General features: G+C 41.2%; 1 protein-coding gene across 2 annotated transcripts in view; it reads left to right on the forward strand.

Moving 5' to 3' along the window:
• myo1ea (myosin IEa) overlaps positions 1 to 21,175 on the forward strand; it is a 62,995-nt gene that overhangs the window by 13,465 nt on the left and 28,355 nt on the right. For both annotated transcript variants that reach the window (XM_075461057.1, XM_075461067.1), the window contains exons 2-5: positions 13,254 to 13,397; positions 14,392 to 14,481; positions 15,401 to 15,495; positions 20,496 to 20,583. In XM_075461057.1, coding sequence (XP_075317172.1) covers positions 13,254 to 13,397; positions 14,392 to 14,481; positions 15,401 to 15,495; positions 20,496 to 20,583 — 417 coding nt within the window. The remainder of the gene's footprint in view (positions 1 to 13,253; positions 13,398 to 14,391; positions 14,482 to 15,400; positions 15,496 to 20,495; positions 20,584 to 21,175) is intronic.

The following is a 21,175-nucleotide window of genomic DNA, read 5'->3' on the forward strand; positions in this document are numbered from 1 at the left end:
CAGAAATCAGGTCAGGCAGCCTCACTAATCTAATTTAATCTTCTCTGGACAAAGGTATAAGTCAAATCCAGAGAAAAGTTTGGTACATTTTACTCCTTTGACATTTAATACTCTGAATAAGTCTGCTTTGTGGCAATAGAAAGGCTGTGCTCTTAAGTAAGATTTAGTCCCAGAGCTTTTCTTCATTAGAAATGCCTTTTCTAGTCTGATGACTAACCAGGTGACACGGTCCTATACAGAACCTCAAGCTGTTTGTGGTACAAAAAGGAGTCTCAGTGTTTCATTTACATCTTTACATCTCACTTCTTTCTTGAGACATTCACTGCATACAGATAAACTACTTAAGTTTCTTTGTTCTTTAGAGGAGAGGAGTCCTAGCACACGGTGGGCTGTATGTCATTCCCGAGTGTGGAAAGGGAAAAAAAGGAAGAACTGAGGGGAAAAGTGCCGCTTATGATACTGAATCAAACCCAGCCATTTCCTGTACGCAGAGCCAGAGCCGCTCAGCACTCTCCATATATGGTAATGGTATTTGCATGAAGGAAAAAGCCTGGGCTTATGGATCAGGAACGGTGTTGAAATTCCTTTTTATTAACTTCTGGGAAAAGATCTGGTTCTGTTTTGGTTTTGGTTGATCTGATTTTACTCATTGAGAGGAAACCGATCAGCTCTCCTCTCTGACTGTTCTTGCAATTTTACACTTAATTAAGTGTTGTTGTAATGTCATATAGGCCCACTTATAGCATGTGTTAGTCAAGTCAGATTGTATTTCTCTGCTGTGTCTCTGTGTTGCTGAGCTTAGAGGGAAGTCTGTGGTTCCATGGTGATGATGTTGTTATGGCTACTATTGACTCCACATCGTGCCAGATGTCCCTTGTGTTTGTGCACGTGTAGGTGTGTGTGTGTCTGTGTGTGTGTGTGTGTGTGTGCGTGCGCGTGCATATCTATATTTGCACTTCCACTCCACTGCCAGACTTACAGTAAATCTAATTTCTTTGATAATGAGCTAAAAAAGCATCAGAACACCTAAACATACACCTAAACGTAAACCTAAAAAATGCAGCAAAAAGGATGACATTTCATTTTGTGTAATTGTACATGTAAATACCTTTCTTGAATTAAATAGATTACATTGGTTTGTTGGTTAACCAGACAAATGTTTATGATCGAGCTTAATGCGCCTGAGGGTTTCCTTAAATTCCTTTTGTTCTTCTTATTTTTCACATTGCTGTGTGTCGCTGTGTGTTTGACTCTTGAACCAATGTGTCTGACTCCCTTCATAAGTATTATTAAGGTTCTATTGAAAGTAACCACAACATGCGTCATTATATTTTTTTAAATCGAATACACGAGGTAGTCGGATAAGTCCAGAGTTCTCAAAAACTTTTTGGATTTGTGACTTTTGATTGCAAGCATCTGCTATTCTAGTGGATTCAAAGTGGTGTAGAAGTTTTATTTTTACGGCTTTAAAAGAAGTAACATTTTCAAATATAGCTGCAAGCAGCGATGTGGGGGTCCTAGCAGGACGCCACAATAGGCAAGGCTTGGGCTGCTCAGGAAGGCGTTGTGAGTTTATGCACCAAGTTTGGCATTGATACATAAATAAATGGCAAAGATATGGCCGAACGTCTTGTTTGCGCGTGGGCGTGGAGTTTCTGCTGCATTTGGTGCCACCTATAGGCCAGACGTCACCAAACTTATTTTGCCTCTTACTGTAGGGGTCTTGAGTCTGTGTTAGAGGTTTCACATCATAACATCAAATGGTTGCCAAGATATGGCCTCACTTCCGCTTCGGCGGAGTCAACCTCAAGTTTGATTGGATTTTATGGAAAATCGGAAGCCTAATTAAAATTCCACATGATAACTTTTGTGCGGCTTGGTCTGAAGATTCTATGTGCCAAGTTTCGTGGAGATCGGACAATCTGCGTTTTCTGAAATGCTTTTTTAAGCTTTTTGATTCAATTCAAAATGGCGGACATTGTAGGCATAAGCCAATGGCGTCATAGGGTGCGTTGGTCTCGACATGATCCAAGGATTCCAATGATGCCTCATTTTTTAAATGTGGACCAAGTAGTCCAAAGTTTAGCATTTGGATGCACTTTGAAATTTGACGTGTTGGTGGCGCTAGTGAGTAAGCACTTGGGCCATGAAATTTCTTGACTTTGGCTTTGGCACTTGGCTGATTACGTGTGCCAAATTTCACATCTTTCTCGCATTGCGTTAATGGGCTGCCATAGATAGCGCCACCTATAGGCCAAACGTCACCAAACTTCTTGTGCCTCTTACAGTCGGGGTCTTGAGTCTGTATTAGAAGTTTAACGTCATAACACCAAATGGTTGCCAAGATAAGGCCTCACTTCCGCTTCGGCGGAGTCAACCTCAAGTTTGATTGGATTTTATGGAAAATTGGAAGCCTAATTAAAAATTCCACACAATAAATTTTGTGCGGCTTGGTCTGAAGATTCTATGTGCCAAGTTTCGTGGAGATCGGACAATCTGCGTGGCATGAAATGCTTTTTTAAGCTTTATGATTAAATTCAAAATGGCGGACATTGTAGACATAGGCCAATGACGTCATAGGTTGCGTTGGACTCGTCATGATCCAAGGATTCGAAGGATGCCTCATTTGTGAAATTTGGACCAAGTAGTCCAAAGTTATGTATTTGGATGCACTTTGAACTTTGACGTGTTGGTGGCGCTAGTGAGTAAGCACTTGGGCCATGAAATTTCTTGAGTTTGCTTTTGGCACTTGGCTGATTACGTGTGCCAAATTTCACAACTTTCTCGCATTGCGTTCATGGGGCTAACATAGATAGCGCCACCTATAGGCCAAACGTCACCAACCTACTTGTGCCTCTTACAGTGGGGGTCTTGAGTGTGTGTTAGAAGTTTGACGTCATAACACCAAATGGTTGCCAAGATAAGGCCTCACTTCCGCTTTGGCGGCATCTAACTCGAATTTGATTGGCTTTTGTGGAAAATCGGAATACTAATTAAGAAATTCCACACAATAACTTTTGTGAGGCTTGATCTGAAGATTCTATGTGCCAAGTTTCGTGAAGATCAAACAATCTGCGTGGCCTGAAATGCCTTTTTATGTTTTTTGATTAAATTCAAAATGGCGGACATTGTAGGCATAAGCCAATGACGTCATAGGTTGCGTTGGACTTGTCATGATCCAAGGATTCCAATGATGCCTCGTTTGTGAAATTTGGACCAAGTAGTCCAAAGTTATGAGCAAAAATGCATTTCTGCTGCATATAGCGCCACCTATAGGCCAGGCGTCATCAAACTTCTTGGGCCTCTTACAATAGGGGTCTTGAGTCTGTGTTCGAAGTTTGACGTCATAACATCAAATGGTTGCCAAGATATGGCCTCACTTCCGCTTTGGCGGCATCTACTTTGAGTTTGATTGGCTTTAATGCAAATTCAAAAGCCTAATTAAAAATTCCACATGATAACTTTTGTGCGGCTTGGTCTGAAGATTCTATGTGCCAAGTTTCGTGGAGATCGGACAATCTGCGTGGCCTGAAATGCTTTTTTAAGCTTTATGATTAAATTCAAAATGGCGGACATTGTAGGCCTAGGCCAATGACGTCATTGGGTGCGTTAGACTCGTCATGATCCAAGGATTCCAGCAATACCTCATATGTGAAATTCGGACCAAGTAGTCCAAAGTTATGCATTTAGATGCACTTTGAACTTTGGCGTGTTGGTGGCGCTAGTGAGTAAGCACTTGGGCCATGAAATTTCTTGACTTTGCTTTTGGCACTTGGCTGATTACGTGTGCCAAATTTCACAACTTTCCCGCAATGCGTTAATGGGGCTGCCATAGACTTCAATTGCAGAAGAAAGTAGATCAATAATAGGAATAAATATAGCTGCAAGCAGCAATGTGGGGGTCCTAGCAGAATGGCCCAATAGTGAAGGCTTGGGCCTCTCAGGAAGGCGTTGTGAGTCCATGCACCAAGTTTGGCATCGATACATCAATGCATCGCAGAGATACGGCCAAATGTCCCATTTGCGCGTCGGCATGGAGTTTGATTGGCTGCCGTGGTTACACGGAAGTGAAATAAAAAAATCCACATGATAACTTATGTGCGGCTTGGTCTGAAGATTCTATGTGCCAAGTTTCGTGGAGATTGGACAATCTTAGTTGCCTGAAATGCGTTTTGAAGGTTTTTGATTAAATTCAAAATGGCGGACAATCCAAGATGGCGCAAATAACTTCATTGAGTGTGTTGAACTCAACCTTATCCAGGGATTCTATTGATACCTCATTTATGAAATTTGGACCAAGGGGTCCAAAGATATGAGCAAAAATGCATTTTTGCTACTTATAGCGCCACCTATAGGCCGAACGTCACCAAACTTCTTGGGCCCCTTACCTTAGCAGTCTTGAGATTGTGTTATAAGTTTGACGTCAAGATATTAAATGGTTGCCAAGATATGACCTCACTTCCGGTTTGGGGGCGTCAACCTTGAGTTTGATTGGCTTTTATGGAAAAATGGAAGCCTAATTAAAAATTCCACATGATAACTTTTGTGCGGCTTGGTCTTAAGAGTCTATGTGCCAAGTTTCGTGAAAATTGGACAATCTCTGTGACCTGAAATGCTTTTTTAAGCTTTTTGATAAAATTCAAAATGGCGGAAAATCTAAGTATACGCAAATTGACGTCATAGGGTGCGTTGGACTCGTCATGATCCAAGGATTCCAATGATGTCTTGTTTGTGAAATTTGGGCCAAGTATTCAAAAGTTATTAGGCTGAATGCACTTTGAACTTTGGCGTGTTGGTGGCGCTAGAGAGTAAGCTTTTGGGGCATGAAAATTCTTGACATTGGCTTTAGCACTTGGCTGATTACGTGTGCCAAATTTCACAACTTTTTACCATAGCGTTCATGGGGCTGCCATAGACTTCAATTGCAGCAGAAAGTAGAAGAATAAATATAGCTGCAAGCAGCGATGTGGGGGTCCTAGCAGAATGGCACAATAGGGAAGGCTTGGGCTGCTCAGGAAGGCGTCGTGAGTCCATGCACCAAGTTTGGCATCGATACATCAATGCATCGCAGAGATACGGCCAAATGTCCCATTTGCGCGTCGGCATGGAGTTTGATTGGCTGCCGCGGTTACACGGAAGTTAAATAAAAAAATCCACATAATAACGTATGTGTGGCTTGGTCTGAAGATTCTATGTGCCAAGTCTCGTGGAGATTGGACAATCTTAGTGGCCTGAAATGCGTTTTGAAGGTTTTTGATTAAATTCAAAATGGCGGACAATCCAAGATGGCGCAAATGACGTCATTAAGTGTGTTGACCTCGTCCTTATCCAGGGATTCTACTGGTACCTCATTTGTGAAATGTGGACCAAGGGGTCCAAAGATATGAGCAAAAATGCATTTTTGCTACATATAGCGCCACCTATAGGCCGAACGTCACCAAACTTATTGGACCTCTTACCTTAGCAGTCTTGAGTCTGTGTGATAAGTTTGATGTCATAACATCAAATGGTTGCCAAGATATGGCCTCACTTCCGGTTTGGGGGCGTCTACCTCGAGTTTGATTGGCTTTTATGGAAAAATGGAAGCCTAATTAAAAATTCCCTTGGATAACTTTTGTGTGGCTTGGTCTTAAGAGTCTATGTGCCAAGTTTCGTGTAAATTGGACAATCTCTGTGACCTGAAATGCTTTTTTAAGCTTTTTGATAAAATTCAAAATGGCGGAAAATCTAGGTATACGCAAATTGACGTCGTAGGGTGCGTTGGACTCGTCATGATCCAAGGATTCCATCGATGCCTCATTTGTGAAATTTGGACCAAGTAGTCCAAAGTTATTAGGCTTAATGCACTTTGAACTTTGACGTGTTGGTGGCGCTAGAGAGTAAGCTCTTGGGGCATGAAAATTCTTGACTTTGGTTTTGGCACTTGGCTGATTAGGTGTGCCAAATTTCACAACTTTTTACCATAGCGTTCATGGGGCTGCCATAGACTTCAATTGCAGCGGAAACGGATTAATAATAATAATAATAATAATAGGAAAAGCTACTAACTCAATGGGTTCCTGCAGCTTCGCTGCTAGGACCCCCAAATATAGCTGCAAGCAGCGATGTGGGGGTCCTAGCAGAATGGCACAATAGGGAAGGCTTGGGCTGCTCAGGAATGCGTCGTGAGTCCATGCACCAAGTTTGGCATCGATACATCAATGCAGCGCAGAGATACGGCCAAATGTCCCATTTGCGCGTCGGCTTAGAGTTTGGTTGGCTGTCGCTGTTAAACGTAAGTGAATAAAAAAAATCCACATGATAACTTATGTGCGGCTTGGTCTGAAGATTCTATTTGCCAAGTTCCGTTGAGATTGGACAATCTCAGTGGCCTGAAATGCTTTTTGGAGGTTTTTGATTAAATTCAAAATGGCGGACAATTCAAGATGGCGCTCATGACGTCATGATGTGCATTGACCTCGGCTGCATCCAGGGATTCCATTGGTACCTCATTTGTGACATTTGGACCAAGTGGTCCAAAGATATGGGCAAAAATGCATTTTTGCTACATATAGCGCCATCTATAGGCCAAGCGTAACCAAACTTCTTGGGCCTCTTACCTTAGCAGTTTTGAGTCTCTGTCATAAGTTTGACGTCATGATATCTAATGGTTGCCAAGATATGACCTCACTTCCGGTTTGGGGGCATCAATCTCGAGTTTGATTGGCTTTTATGGAAAATTGGAAGCCTAATTAAAAATTCCACACGATAACTTTTGTGCGGCTTGGTCTTAAGAGTCTATGTGCCAAGTTTCGTGAAAATTTGACAATCTCTGTGACCTGAAATGCTTTTTTAAGCTTTTTGATAAAATTCAAAATGGCGGAAAATCTAGGTATACGCAAATTGACGTCATAGGGTGCGTTGGACTCGTCATGATCCAAGGATTCCAATGATGTCTTGTTTGTGAAATTTGGACCAAGTATTCAAAAGTTATTAGGCTGAATGCACTTTGAACTTTGACGTGTTGGTGGCGCTAGAGAGTAAGCTCTTGGGCCATGAAAATTCTTGAGTTTGTGATTGGCACTTGGCTGATTACATGTGCCAAATTTCACAACTTTTTACCATAGCGTTCATGGGGCTGCCATAGACTTCAATTGCAGCAGAAAGTAGAGGAATAATAATAATAATAATAAATATAGCTGCAAGCAGCGATGTGGGGGTCCTAGCAGAATGGCACAATAGGCAAGGCTTGGGCTGCTCAGGAAGGCGTCGTGAGTTCATGCACCAAGTTTGGCATCGATACATCAATGCATCGCAGAGATACGGCCAAATGTCCCATTTGCGCGTCGGCGTGGAGTTTGATTGGCTGCCGCGGTTACACGGAAGTGAAACAAAAAAATCCACATGATAACTTATGTGCGGCTTGATCTGAAGATTCTATTTGCCAAGTTCCGTCGAGATTGGACACTCTCAAAGGCCTGAAATGCTTTTTGAAGGTTTTTGATTAAATTCAAAATGGCGGACATTCCAAGATGGCAATGATGACGTCATGATGTGCATTGACCTCGGCTTCATCCAGGGATTCCATTGGTACCTTATTTGTGACATTTGGACCAAGGGGTCCAAAGATATTGGCAAAAATGCATTTTGGCTTCATATAGCGCCACCTATAGGCCGAACGTCACCAAACTTCTTGGGCCTCTTACCTTAGCAGTCTTGAGTCTGTGTTATAAGTTTGACGTCATAACATCAAATGGTTGCCAAGATATGACCTCACTTCCGGTTTGGGGGCGTCAACCTCGAGTTTGATTGGCTTTTATGGAAAAATGGAAGCCTAATTAAAAATTCCCTTCGATAACTTTTGTGCGGCTTGGTCTTAAGAGTCTATGTGCCAAGTTTCGTGAAGATTTGACAATCTGTGTGACCTGAAATGCTTTTTTAAGCTTTTTGATAAAATTCAAAATGGCGGAAAATCTAGGCATACGCAAACTGACGTCATAGGGTGCGTTGGACTCGTCATGATCCAAGGATTCCAATGATGTCTTGTTTATGAAATTTGGGCCAAGTATTCAAAAGTTATTAGGCAGAATGCACTTTGAAATTTGGCGTGTTGGTGGCGCTAGAGAGTAAGCTTTTGGGGCATGAAAATTCTTGACATTGGCTTTGGCACTTGGCTAATTATGTGTGCCAAATTTCACAACTTTTTACCATAGCGTTCATGGGGCTGCCATAGACTTCAATTGCAGCAGAAAGTAGAGGAATAATAATAATAGGAAAAGCTACTAACTCAATGGGTTCCTGCAGCTTCGCTGCTAGGACCCCCAATAATAGGAAAAGCTACTAACACAATGGGTTCCTGCAGCTTCGCTGCTAGGACCCCCAATAATAAATATAGCTGCAAGCAGCAATGTGGGGGTCCTAGCAGAATGGCACAATAGGGAAGGCTTGGGCTGCTCAGGAAGGCGTCGTGAGTCCATGCACCGAGTTTGGCATAGATACATCAATGCATCACAGAGATACGGCCAAATGTCCCATTTGCGCGTCGGCATGGAGTTTGATTGGCTGCCGCGGTTACACGGAAGTGAAATAAAAAAATCCACATAATAACTTATGTGCAGCTTGGTCTGAAGATTCTATTTGCCAAGTTCCGTCGAGATTGGACAATCTCAGATGCCTGAAATGCTTTTTGAAGGTTTTTGATTAAATTCAAAATGGCGGACATTCCAAGATGGCGCTCATGACGTCATGATATGCATTGACCTTGGCTTCATCCAGGAATTCCACTGGTACCTCATTTGTGACATTTGGACCAAGGGGTCCAACGATATGGGCAAAAATGCATTTTGGCTACATATAGCGCCACCTATTGGCCGAACGTCACCAAACTTCTTGGGCCTCTTACCTTTGCAGTTTTGAGTCTTTTTTATAAGTATGACGTCATAACATCAAATGGTTACCAAGATATGACCTCACTTCCGGTTTGGGGGCGTCAACCTTAAGTTTGATTGGCTTTTATGGAAAAATGGAAGCCTAATTAAAAATTCCACACAATAACTTTTGTGCGGCTTGGTCTTAAGAGTCTATGTGCCAAGTTTCGTGATAATTGGACAATCTCTGTGACCTGAAATGCTTTTTTAAGCTTTTTGATAAAATTCAAAATGGCGGAAAATCTAGGCATACGCAAAATGACGTCATAGGATGCGTTGGACTCGTCATGATCCAAGGATTCCAATGATATCTTGTTTGTGAAATTTGGGCCAAGTATTCAAAAGTTATTAGGCTGAATGCACTTTGAACTTTGGCGTGTTGGTGGCGCTAGAGAGTAAGCTCTTGGGGCATGAAATTTTTTGACTTTGGTTTTGGCACTTGGCTGATTAAGTGTGCCAAATTTCACAACTTTTTACCATAGCGTTCATGGGGCTGCCATAGACTTAAATTGCAGCGGAAAGTAGAGGAATAAATATAGCTGCAAGCAGCGATGTGGGGGTCCTAGCAGAATGGAGCAATAAGCAAGGCTTGGGCTGCTCATGGGCGTCGTGAGTCCATGCACCACGTTTGACATCGATACATCAATTTATCGCAGAGATACGGCCAAATGTCCCATTTGCGCGTCGGCATGGAGTTTGATTGGCTGCCGCGGTTACACGGAAGTGAAATAAAAAAAATCCATGTAATAACTTATGTGCGGCTTGGTCTGAAGATTCTATGTGCCAAGTTTCGTGGAGATTGGACAATCTTAGTTGCCTGAAATGCCTTTTGAAGGTTTTTGATTAAATTCAAAATGGCGGACAATCCAAGATGGCGCAAATAACGTAATTGAGTGTGTTGACCTCGACCTTATCCAGGGATTCTATTGATATCTCATTTATGAAATTTGGACCAAGGGGTCCAAAGATATGATCAAAAATGCATTTTTGCTACTTATAGCGCCACCTATAGGCCGAACGTCACCAAACTTCTTGGGACTCTTACCTTAGCAGTCTTGAGTTTGTGTTATAAGTTTGACGTCAAGATATCAAATTGTTGCCAATATATGACCTCACTTCCGGTTTGGGGGCGTCAACCTCGAGTTTGATTGGCTTTTATGGAAAAATTGAAGCCTAATTAAAAATTCCACACGATAACTTTTGTGCGGCTTGGTCTTAAGAGTCTATGTGCCACGTTTCGTGAAGATTTGACAATCTGTGTGACCTGAAATGCTTTTTTAAGCTTTTTGATCAAATTCAAAATGGCGGAAAATCTAAGTATACGCAAATTGACGTCATAGAGTGCGTTGGACTCGTCATGATCCAAGGATTCCAATGATGTCTTGTTTGTGAAATTTGGACCAAGTATTCAAAAGTTATTAGGCTGAATGCACTTTGAACTTTGACGTGTTGGTGGCGCTAGAGAGTAAGCTCTTGGGCCATGAAAATTCTTGAGTTTGTGATTGGCACTTGGCTAATTACGTGTGCCAAATTTCACAACTTTTTACCATAGCGTTAATGGGGCTGCCATAGACTTCAATTGCAGCAGAAAGTAGAGGAATAATAATAATAATAGGAAAAGCTACTAACACAATGGGTTCCTGCAGCTTCGCTGCTAGGACCCCCAATAATAATAATAATAAGAAAAGCTACTAACACAATGGGTTCCTGCAGCTTCGCTGCTAGGACCCCCAACTACTAACACAATGGGGTTCCTGCAGCTTTGCTGCTAGGACCCCCAATAAGTGCCACTTGTTCAATACTCAGTACAGAGCAAAACAATATACCAGCCTCTGTGCCTCAATAAGCTGAGGAGTGCGATTGTTTCAGGCACCTCCCGGATGTCTTTGTGTGTATATTTCCCGCCCTCTGTCCATGTGCAACTACTCCCACATTACAGTAAGTTAGAATGTTTTCTCAGTTCCTTTGCCTCAATCAAACACACAGACAAAAGTGAAAATGACAATATCTAAAGAATGTTTGAGATGTACCTCTCCAACTTATTGCCTCTCCCTTCTTGAATCGGCACACCGTCATTCCAGACACGACACAGAGAAGTTGAATATAGCATTTTTGATTTTTTTTTTTCACTTTGCGGTTAAACCAGCATTCTTTTTCGACATTGGCTTCCCTGTTGAGGAAAAGATTTATTTTTTCTGTCAAGATCCAACTTTGATAAGCCTGTGGCAGTGAGATGAATTTCCTGAATACAAAGAACATTGAGAGTGAAAAGAGCAGTGGATGAAATATTCTGGTTGAGCTGGTTCTGGACATTATTGGGGCTCAGTTAAGGGAAAGTAAACTCAGATCAACATATACCTATTGAGAGGGCGCAGCCTCACAATGTTGGATGGAATTCTGCTGCATATCCTCACTAAGTTATTGGCTCCTCTTGCAGGATACCGACCTAAAACATAGCGAGGCCTCGTCTCTGGGAACTGTTTTAATGATAACAGCTACAATTTGTTCGAAATTCTCTCATTACATACGATGTCATGACAATGACAATTTGCGATATTATCGCACTTGATATTTCATTGTTGTTGATCCAGCTGAGCGTATTGTAAAATCTAATTTAGAGTGAGTTTGATCATCTGGAGAAGTTGTACACCGTGACTAACAAACCTAAAAAGCAGTACCTAAAAACCCTAACCCTTCTGGAGTCTCAGCCAAGTAACAACATGCTGCCTCCCTCCTACAGGAAAATACCCACTGAATTAGACTGAAAAGCTGTTAACATTCCTCACCATCTCCCGTTCTTTAACCAAGTCTGTAAAGTGGTTTTAATTTTGCTGTTGTTAAGAATAAAGTCACCCTGGAGGATATTAAATGCTTTTGGCCCTCCTACTTGACTTAGTAATTTGGAGTTAATTACTGAAAACACAATGACTTTCCACCAGTTTAGTTTGCCCTGTAGTGTTACTGTGTGCCCCCTGTTTTCACCAGAGTTATGACCAGTTATGTTTTCCTCTCATTTACTATAGAAGCAGCTATGTTTGCTTGTTGTCATTAACACTCTCACACTGGATTTAACATTTAAGTTTAAACGCTACAGTTTGTTTGCTCTAAATCGGCAAAGACATGTACACAGAGCCGCAAAATATATCAAAAGCATACCTTATTGAAATGTTTGTGAAAATGCTACTTGCTGATGTCCTGCACAGTTGGATGTGTCCAATGTTGCATCGTGATCTCTGGAGAACCATTTGAAAGTGTGTTGTAACACAGAGTGTTAACCGATGCTGTCGTCCTGTGATTCGATAAGCAATTCTGCTCTGAGCTGAGAGGCAGTAGATGTGATTGCAGTTTTGCGTAGTTCTTTCACGTATTTGCTTCATCAAAATTCACACAAGACAATAAATTTGGAGTTTTTTAGCGCTGTAGGAGCACTTCTCATTTTGGATACATTACGCAGTGCTTTTCTAATACAGTCACAGACCGATGAACATATTGGAGGGAATCTGGGATTTAGTGACGCATCAAGAACAGACTGGCACATAGACGCTCTGGGGCTAAGATGACCGCTCTACCATCTGAGCTCCTATAAATGTAGATTAATGTCGTCAAAATAACATTTGTACACTCCCCTCTGCTACAAATATTACCATATTTAGCTGTTGTTGTACCGCCGTGTGAATCATCTCTTTCCTTGGCTATATTGTTTTGTTTGCTGCTTTTCTTCTTCCTTCTTCACTTCCTCAATTAAGGCAGAGGAAGCAAAGAGTTAACTGGTGTGTTGACTAATGTTCTGGATGCCCTCTGTGGCTTTTAGCGGTTCTCCATCCCGGAGAAAGAGACTCACTCCTCGCAGCACATTGTGATCCCCCGTCCACAGTAGCCAGACTATGCTGACTCACAGCACATGATGAATGACCTCAGTTCTCCAGAGACCCACTCAGCTAAAAGAAAAACAGGGATGTAGGGAGGGAGGAACCAGATTTTTTTAGGATGTGGATAAAAGTTAAGTCGGAGCATCTTTAACACTTGGACAAACAACACAAAGCACTTTTGGGAATCTGAACTCGTGCTCTTTCAAAGTAAACATGGCTCACGATGTTCACCATCAGAAAATGTACATGCTTTGAGTTTTTCCTTGATGCTGACCATTTTTGCCTTGGTTTTCAGTTTGTGTGATTAGCTCAACAGTTTGATAAAACCACACCACCTCAGGTTCTGAGTGTGCTGAAAAACAGCAACTGGTGTATTTGCAGCGTCCGTGCGACCCTGATGTCAGACTCTAGATTCGTTCATCTCGTTGTGTTTTTCTGAGTGAACTAACAATTGTACATTGTCTCTGTTTTGTTTCAGGGGAGCCGGGGGCACTACCGATACCACTGGCAGAGCCACAATGTCAAACACAGCGGAGTGGACGACATGGTGCTGCTCAGCAAGATCAACGAGGACGCCATTGTGGACAACCTCAAGAAGAGATACATGGATGACTACATCTTTGTATCCTTTACTCACATTTGCTGTTCACATGCCAGTGAGGAATAGCTGAGTCTGTCTCATCCCTGCTATTCCCAGAATAGCTGAATGGTCATTCGCTGTGATATATCAGCAATGAGTCAGTGTTGGAAGGTGCCAAATTCCCCCTGAGATTCTGCCATGAGCAGGGGGGAAAGGGCCTCTTTGTACATACCCTAACCCAGATCTCTAACTCCAGCTCCTTAAACAAAGTCAGACACACTTTACTTTGCCTCACTATGGTGCAAAATATGGGGGAAAAAAAGAAAAAAGGCGTGAGTAGTAGTGGATGGCATAATGGTGAAATATGCAGGTTGTCTTAATCCAAGCGTTGCTGCTGTCTGATTTCAAGCAGCCTTTTGGGGTTGATTTCAAATTATGTTCTGCAAGCAATCTTTTTGATGCAGTACATTGAACAAATGCTACGTTTAGGTTTCTAAAGGGCAGCTGTGGCTACACACGTAAGCTGTTCATGACGTGCAGTAAGATGAATGAATGAAGAACCTCTTTGAGAGTTCTCAAAGCAGCTCTTTGCATAAACCTCATCTCCACTCTGGCAACGCTCAGGATTATGAAGTTTAGTAAATGCTGGCAGTTTTAGGTTTGACGGCACTGAGTCAGGCCTTTGATTCGGGTCAATAAATAGCCAAAACTGGGAGGTCTCCCTGCCAAAGACGTTGGTCACTGTGGGCCACCCACAATAGTAGCTTTATTTGCCTTGAGTGGCGTTTTGTCTTTGGGGCATGAAACCTCAGCACTACATGGAAGGTCTATTTTCTGACATTTGTAAGCACTTATTTAACCTCGGGCCTGATCACCACGGCTCCACTGCTGAACTGTCACACTCTCTTCACGTCAAACAGGTCAAAGACGGGAGTAATTTCATGTAGTTTTATTGCTGTGATGTATCGCTGCAATTTGGTTTGATTCAGTCTTTTTCTAATTTGTATGCATGATCTTTAACAGATAATTTCAACAGACATACATCGGCCCTGTGCTCATATCGATTAATCCTTTCAAGCAGATGCCGTACTTTGGAGACAAAGAAATTGAGATGTATCAGGGTGCAGTAAGTACATTTCAGCAATGACGCCATATAACCTGTAAACAAACCCGCTTTGGAATCACTGATGTGTTATTGAGGTTTAAGGTTTTAACCGTCTGAAAGGAAAAGGCTGATGTAGTTCAAGCTTTCCAGCTGGCTGTCGCAGATGTTACTGTCAGAAACTTGACTCAACCATTGAGCAGGCTTGGCAGCACCTTCACAGAGCAGCCTGTGCAAGTCTGCCTCCTCTATTGGCCGGCCTGCCGAGAGTGGGCTTGTCTCTTTAAGCCAAGGACAGACTGAAAAGCTTTTAAAACTCTGACAGACTGTGAGAACTCTCCGTCTCACTCATGCCAATTTTAACAGTTGACTTTCTCAGATTGTGCACAAAAATACGCTGCATTTTTATCTGCACAATTAGCCGGCACAAAGTAAAGTGGAAAGTTCCGATTTGTTTCCAAAATAGTTTGAATTGAGTATGAAAGCACAGACTTGGAGGCTTTGTGAGCAAGAGGTTTTTGTAATTCTTGTATATATCAGCAAAGATTTTTTTTTCTCCCCCAAAGTGAATATGCTGCCATGAAGACATGTGGATAGTTGTTTTTGTTTTTTTAAGGTTTTTCTTATTTCAGCAATATCTTGTTCAGGTCAGCTGTTTAGCCTCGTCACCTACTGAAAACTGTTGTGCAGCTGAAATACTTTTATAGTCAAAACTTATAACTTAAAACAATTTAAGTTCCCAAATACCAACTCCGTTCTAAAGAAGAGATGATGTCATACTTTGATAATTAGGCCTTTGGCCCAATTTCTTTTAACTTGTTACGAGCATAGACTTCAAATGATAGACAGAATATCACCGAAGTTGTTGTAACTTACTCACCCTGATTTCTCTTGTAAGGTTCTAAACATTGATTTTTAACTGAAATCTTTTTTCGACTCTCAGGCTCAGTATGAGAACCCTCCTCACATCTACGCTCTGGCAGATAACATGTACAGAAACATGATGATTGACCGTGAGAACCAATGTGTCATCATCAGGTAAGTCTTTCAAATGGGAATCCTTTCATTCTTTGCCTTCTTTACACTTTACGAGCTGTCGGTATGTGACAGCCAAAATTTTCCTGAAATTGTCTTTAGTTTGATGTGTAATACAGATTTATATTTTTGTAGCTTTAACCCCTTTATGTAGTTGTGGCAAAGGTGCTGGATGTTGTTCTCAGTAACACAATCTGTGACATCACAAAGATGAACTGCTGTGTAAGTCGTGATAAAGGATGGGCGGGGAATAGGAGAACAGACCGAACAGGTTCCGCTACATTCCTTTAACAGCTGACTGACGGAAAACGCTGTGTGTCTTTGGTGTTTCCCTGACATGTTGTTTTCAGTTTCAAATGTAAATTGAGGAAAATAAAATGTTGATAATACACAAATGAGAAAACAATGAGAATACAGCTGGATCTGGCCCGTGGTAACTCAGGATGTGAGATGGAAAAAAGCAGCTGTTGTCGTGTATTTTTGAGGAACTTCCTGGTTTAAAGAACACCTGCATGATTGTTGGCTCAGAATCACTGGCCTCCTAGATTTAAGAGTTTTTTTAGGTTCTTTTCGAACCCTTTTTGTGTTTGTTGAAGAGGGTTTTTGAGTTACTGGGGCTTTATCCTTTGGTCCAGTCATCTGAGCAGTGTGGTCAGTTTAGTGCTTACCTCATGATGAATGACACCTGCTTCAGCACTTTTTCCCATTGTTTGGACAGCCAGCAGTTGCTCATTCAGTTTCCAGTGTAAAGGTGCAGAGGTGGATTTTGTGATCTACTAAATCAGCAAACGAAAGCTTGGCAGCGGTTTTATGATTAACTCGGTCTCGATAAACAAAGCCTGCTATGAACTGCTGGTCATGCAGCGTGGTCAGCAGTGACCTGCGTTGGCTTTGGCTCTTTCTCACAATTCCTAAGAAAATTTGTGGTTGATGAAAAGGAAAATTCAGAATTTGAGGGTAGGGGGGGTATGGCAGTGTGTTGTTGGTTGATTCCTCTAATATTCAATTTGAATATTGTTTGAATAGACAGTAGTTTGTATTTAACAGTTTGATTGGCTCTTTATTACGGCATGTGACTGAAGTGAATTTCCACTAACATCTGGATCACATATCGGAAAGGATGAACTGAAGCAGGTGATGTTATCAGTTTGCCCCCCCCATTTCCATTAAACTGTTGAAAGAAATTAGGCTCATAACATCTTACTTAAAACGTGTTCTCATTTTGGATCCAGCTGGCTCACATCTGCTCTCAGCTCAATTAAGACCAAGGTCAAAAATACATGATCCCCCAGTTTGTTGGCAGTTTTACACGAGCAAGCAGACTTAAATCTCTTTCTTTTTTTTTCTTTTTTCTTTTAGTCAACATATCACATGTACAGCAGCTACTTAAACCTAATCCTGCAAAAAAGCAGGCATATTCAGTGTTTGGCTGAGTTATTGCCAGGTTTCCTTTCGTTTTTATGATAACCCATGAGCTCATTTCCACATGTCTGTTCCTTTCCTTTTATATAGTAGGTGCCAACAGAGCAAACTACGTCAGTTGTAAAAAGACGGTGTGTAGAGAAGAAATGAGGAGATCCATATAATGTTTAGAAACGCAGGTTGTCATAGAGTATTACACATAGCACCCACCACCATATCGGCTGTATTACTGCCATGTGAGACAGTTTAGTTTTTGAACCATCATACTTCTGACATACTGCTGACGTCTTTAGGATTTAACAATGAAAACCTCCACCATAACTACACATTGGTCTGCGCATCAATTTACCATTTTTCTTGAAGGAATACATGTGTCTGAAACAGACTGAACTGGAGCCCACATAAGATGAAAATGACGTGACTCTTGAGCAGTTTCTGGTCTGAGTAAACTCACATGACTGGCTGGCATAGCTCCAGATATGATATAATAATCCAGATATTCTCAGAGACGAAAGTAATTCCTGAAGATGTGCTTTCTCTGTTTTTTCTTCTGTGGATGTTCTCTTCACGTTTTTTTTTTTTATCCTTGGTGTTTGAGCTACTTCTGCTGAATTACAACCACAAGCAACTTAGGCTCAACTGGTGACACAACACAGCCTGGTTAAACTTTGAACCATTTGATCCAAACATGTCTGAATCCCTTTTCTTTTTGCAGCTTTTCAGATGATTCAGATTTGCTTTGGTAATGAATGGAAAGTCAGCATCTGTTTGGGCAAAGTCTTTGGAGTGAGACGTGGGTGACCTTTTTGATCTTTCTTCATCTGTCAGCAGACTTTTGTGCAATGACTTTGACTCCAGCAGACTTAGTGATTGCTTTTTAGTTTTGCATTAAGAGGCATATAATGTTTTAATAGTACTTGCAGGGTTTGTTAAGTCTTTTGTTTCACTGATGTAAGTTTATTTTTTTCCTTCCACTCCCAGGAAGTGAGCAGAGTAATTGAACTATTTTAGTCTCAATGAACAATGTATTGAGTTAATGTATTGCGTAACTTTTGAAATGGCCTTCGGAGCAGTTTGGATATGGTGTTGTAAGTAGAGTAAGATGATGTATTCCTGCTGGCTTCTTAGGCTTATCAGCAGACACGAAACTTGAAAATGCACACGATGTAAAAGAACATTTAAAGGTGAGATAAGCCAGTGGAATGATCACTGCTGCTACTGAACCTGTCCTCAGACTTCACAGTATGTCTTTCTGTACACTGCAAATGTGTAGATTAGCATCTTTGAAATGTCAGATGACATTACTTTAAAAATGCTGGCACAGATTGTGAGACACATTGTATAAAGTCAGTTATTGTGTTTGTGGGTTGTTTCCATATTGTGCTCTCATATTTGTGAAAAGCTACTTTAAGATCGTTTAAACACGACTTCATGGATGCTGCATGAGTTGATTTCTACTTCTTTAGGTAGATCCATTGTGTTGAGTTATTTGAAGCTTCAAACTGCCAAGTAGATTCTGATCAGCCCCATGACAGTGAAATCTTAAGAATCTTCTTGAACATACTGTACATACGACTGCAACTGGTTATGTGGGAATGCAGTGAACGCTTCATTAGATTTAAAACCACCAAAAAGTAGAACTCAGTTATGAGTGTGTATCTCTTGCATAACTCAAGTTTGTGATGATTTTTGAAAGTTAATGCCAAATACGCCCTTGCTCTGTATTGCGCTGTGTAACTTTATGCCCTTGTTTGGTTAATAAATCTCTGCAAAAGTAGTTAACAATGCTTTTAGTGTTTGGGCTCCACAACAATGAGACCTGCAGTTTTAGGGGCTCAAAATGGGAGAATGGGACTCCTGCTGCAGCTTGAGCCTAAAATAGATGCTCAAAGAATAACATACAGGAAGAGAAACAATGCTCTCAGATGGGGGGGATCAGGGGGGTTCTGAGATTAAAAGTTACACGGAAAGTTTGAATTTTCTTGCAATTTTTTTCTTTTTAACTGATTTGAATCTGCACTGAGGAAATCCAGACAATGCTTAAGGAGCTATATAGGGGGATGGGTACAGCCATATAGAGACTGCCGTGTAACAGAGTCTCTCCCATGACTTCCTCTGGCAGCCTCTTAACAGTCTACAGCTGTGTTTCTCACAGCAGCTTCACTAACCTTACTCTACTTTAAGGCATAGGCAGAAAAAACAGACTGCACTATTATCTGCTGCCAAACCACACATATCAAAATAAGTATGACCCTGGCACTGTGAAAGGCAATGAGGGAAGTAGACAAGTGTAGTGTGAGGGGGGGGAGGAAAGAGGGCAAAAAATATGTAAACAAAACAGAAGCGTCGTTCTTATCACTGCAGCATAGACTGCAGAGACCATCTCTCTTTTAGCGTTTGAATTAAACTTTGCTTCTAGTTGAAGAACACATTACTTATGATTACTTTAGACAGAAATGCAGTCTTTAAAATTGTAATAGCAGTACATAGTTTGGAATTTGCTCAGCAGACCCTCTGATAATCTCTGCCCTCGATGGACTCCAATCAGGCAACCACAATAACTAGACCAAACGTTATTGCAAGTTGAGTGATTGACTCAGAAAGAGAGGGAAGACAGCCTGGACGAACGTCAAGCAAACTCAGCTGAGTCCTCATGCTTATCCCTCGATCCAGCCAACTGTTGGTAAATGTTTGGGTGGTGGAGTGGATGGGATGAGACACGAGTGTCATTAAACAGGAAATCGTCTTTTGTCTTTGCAAAGAAATGGCCCCATCAGGACTTGATGAACAGGCCATTTTTAACAGTTAAACAGCTGCTATTGAAAGGAGAAGCCTGTGATGTCATAGGTCTGTCTCCTTCAAAGGTGTCTGAACAGTGTTCGCTATCCCCTGTACCCTGCTCAGGGAGTGTGAGCTTATGGGTCCTCGTCTGTACACAGTTTCCCTGTGAGAACACCCGGCAATGCCACCATTACAGACAGCAAAAACTACACAGGTCACTCAATCACCTGATATCTCTGTTAAAAAAAGCATTAAATACCAAGAGTCATATTTCTTGGAAAAATTAAGTAATTATTCATGTAACGCTTCTCGTATAAAAGTTAAAGCTTTGTTCCTGAATGTTACATCTGTTGTTTTATTTTAATGCTGAAGCACAGGACCTAAGGAAGATATTTTGAAAAACTGTTTTCCATAAATTTGTCACCTGGACTGTACACAGTACTCTCTTGGAAGTTGAAAATGTACAATATAATCAAGTTAATCTAAATTGTTATGGGGTTTTTTTGTAATATCAGGAAGGATTAAGCACAAAGGCTTTCTTTGATCACTCCGTCACACACACATACGAGCTGTTGATGTATGAGACAGACGATAAAGTTGAATGAACTTTCACATGCTTGTTGGTTGTTAGTTCTACGTCCCTGCCAAATCATTTGAATGCCAGACAAGAACTAACACCTTCACAAATCACTTAACTTGATGTCTGAGCACACAGTCAGGTGTCACGTGCTGTTACTGAAGTTGTTCAGAGTGCCTGTTTTTGAAATCACGTACTCCAAGATTTTTTGTTTGTTTTTCAGCGGAGAAAGTGGAGCAGGGAAGACTGTGGCAGCCAAATATATCATGGGCTACATCTCAAGAGTGTCAGGGGGTGGACCCAGAGTGCAGGTGAGAAGAGCTGCTTTTACTTCTTCAGAGTAGTTTGAAAAATACATTACATTTCTGTGAGGCCTTGTTGCATAGACTTGATGATCACACTAAACTGCTTTGGAAATACTCTGGGTATTAGTCTTGCTTGAAAGTTTGTAAACTTCTTGGAATTGTCTTTATTTCTACATCAATGGGTCCTAAACCAACATCAAATGTTCCCAAAAGTAGATACAAACTACCCAGACAATAACATAGATAAATAATATATACTATGTTAGGAAAATTACCAAGGATTTGGCCCCCATATATCTGAAAATGGGACATTCAGAGAGGTGTTCATGTTTGCAGGATAAACATACATTGTTTTACAAGGTTATCCAACCATTTCCCTCTGTATATCCACCTAGTTTCAGATGGTTTTTCATTGTTCGTCAGACAATTGGAAGTTGAACTCTTGTTCTTGCTTTTTGCTCTGATTTTAAAATCAAATCTCACCCTTAGTTATAGTTTACTTATAGTTTACTGAAGAAATAAATGTGCTAATGATACTCTAAAGCTTTGCTGAATGTTTTATACTCCAACAAGGATAGAAATTCTAAATCGTGCGGTT

This window comes from Odontesthes bonariensis, chromosome 1, assembly GCF_027942865.1.
Source record: "Odontesthes bonariensis isolate fOdoBon6 chromosome 1, fOdoBon6.hap1, whole genome shotgun sequence".
NCBI lineage: Eukaryota > Metazoa > Chordata > Actinopteri > Atheriniformes > Atherinopsidae > Odontesthes > Odontesthes bonariensis.